General features: G+C 46.2%; 1 protein-coding gene across 1 annotated transcript in view; it reads right to left on the minus strand.

Annotated features, from left to right (window-relative positions):
* The window catches only part of KSR1 (kinase suppressor of ras 1), a 148,495-nt gene that overhangs the window by 28,330 nt on the left and 118,213 nt on the right, over nucleotides 1-1,952 (minus strand). Inside the window, exon 7 of the mRNA XM_023530375.1 lies at nucleotides 352-436. Coding sequence (XP_023386143.1) covers nucleotides 352-436 — 85 coding nt within the window. The remainder of the gene's footprint in view (nucleotides 1-351; nucleotides 437-1,952) is intronic.

Below are 1,952 nucleotides of genomic sequence, written 5' to 3' on the forward strand. Positions count from 1 at the left end.
GCTAACTTCAGAACTCCTTATAGTTTCCGGAATAGTTTCCCCATTCCTCTCTGCTTTTGTTAACATGCTTCACTTTCCTCCTTGGTCCACCTGGCAAACTTCGATTCATCCTTCGAAGCCCAACTCAAATATTCCCTCCTTCTGGGAGTGCCTTGCTTATTACTTCCTTAGTCTCCCTAGAGAGGGCTGATCACTCCTTGGTGTGCTGAATGGGATTACAAATAGTAGGTTTAGGGGAACCCTCTGAACTCTGACTTGACCTAAGGCCGAGAATCAAGTAGTAGGACTGTTACTAAACTAAAAGTATGGAGTTTGCTCCCCTCTCCCACCCGTACCACTGTCTGCTCATCACCTGCAATGTTTGCACTTCACTCCAAACATCATGCTTTTCTGGCACACGTGGCAGACCTGTGACAGCCAGGACTTGGTGGAGAACCTGCAGGGGGTGGACACACAAACATTTCCACGTGGGCTGGGAGACCAGGACTTGGATGGAGGAGGGTCACCACACAGCCCCAGAGAATCCAAAAGGCTTGGTTCTAACTAAGCCTGGTATAAGAGGTATAAGAGGCTTGGGGCAGTGAGAGCCCCAGGCACCCTCTCCCTGGGTGGGCAGGGAACACCCAGGGGCCACTGACCCCTTTTATCCCCACCACATTCCGATTTCTCCAGCCACAAAATCATCATTGTCAAAATTCCAAAGTTGGTGTGGTCACTGATACCAGCCGCAGGCAATTTGGCAATAGCAACCAAAATTATAAGGGTGCAGACCCTCTGATCCAGCAATTCCCATCTTAGGAATTTATCCAACAGATACTCCCACGGGTGTCAACTGATATACGGACAAGGTTATATGCACCCCGCAGCACGTTGGTAGAAGTGAAAGGCTGGAAAGGACCCACGATGTTTAGGTGTATCAGGGACAAACTACAGAAAGCATGGTCCATCCATGCAACAGAGCGCCAGGCAGCCGGGAAATATAATAAGGACGCTCTTTTTGTGCAAATATGGAATGATGTCCAAATTACGCTGTCAGTGAAAAAGGTACAATACTGTACGATTCCATTTATATGAAGTTCGAGTACAAGAAACTCATCTAGGATGACAGAAGTGAAGAGTAATCTCTGAGTGGCAGCACTAGTGGCTGCGAAGGGCCAAAGATAGCTCTCCGGGGGCTGGAGGACTCCGAATCTTCACCTGGGTGGTGTACGTGGGTGCAGACATACATAAAAATTCATTTGTGCCCTTAGCTCTGTATCAATTATGCAGACTTAAGAAAGAAAACAAAGTCTAGAACAGTATACAGTACTTGTGTGAAAATAAAAAAGGAGGTGGAAGAATCTACAGATGTATTTGCTTGTATAAAAATATCTCTATAAAGACACACAAGGAACTGCCAAGATCTGCCTACAGGGGGGCCTGGGGGACTGGGAACAAGAGCAGGAAAGGGCTTTTCTGTATATATACCCTTTTGTACCTCTTGAATGCATAAATGTATTTCAATCCACACTGGATCAAAATTTAAAAATTAAAAATAAAACACAAAAGATAGATCGGAGGGAAGGATGGGGGCTGAGTGGGCAGTATCCTCCAGACAAAAAGGCCAAAGCTAGTCCATAGGATGATAAGGCCTAAGGGCAGAAAGAACTCACATTTTTGTAGGAACAGATTTTTAAAAGCATAGTATATCACAGTAACAGTGGAATGAATAGCAACAGTATTTGAGAAGCAGTTTGTAACTCATCCATAGCATTACTTCACTGGATTCTTGCAACCATCCCTGGGAGAGAGGTAGGTCCAGGATTCTTAGTAGGCACGGAAACCAGCTCAGAGAGGTTAGGTGACTTTCCTGAGCTCACACAGCTATACAGCAGGGACCCCGATCCCAGGTCTCTAAACTTAGAGCTGCATGGCTTCCCTGTATCAGAGATCACTGGGGCAGAGTGGAAGGG

The sequence above is a fragment of the Pteropus vampyrus genome, unplaced genomic scaffold, assembly GCF_000151845.1.
Source record: "Pteropus vampyrus isolate Shadow unplaced genomic scaffold, Pvam_2.0 Scaffold50, whole genome shotgun sequence".
Taxonomy (NCBI): domain Eukaryota; kingdom Metazoa; phylum Chordata; class Mammalia; order Chiroptera; family Pteropodidae; genus Pteropus; species Pteropus vampyrus.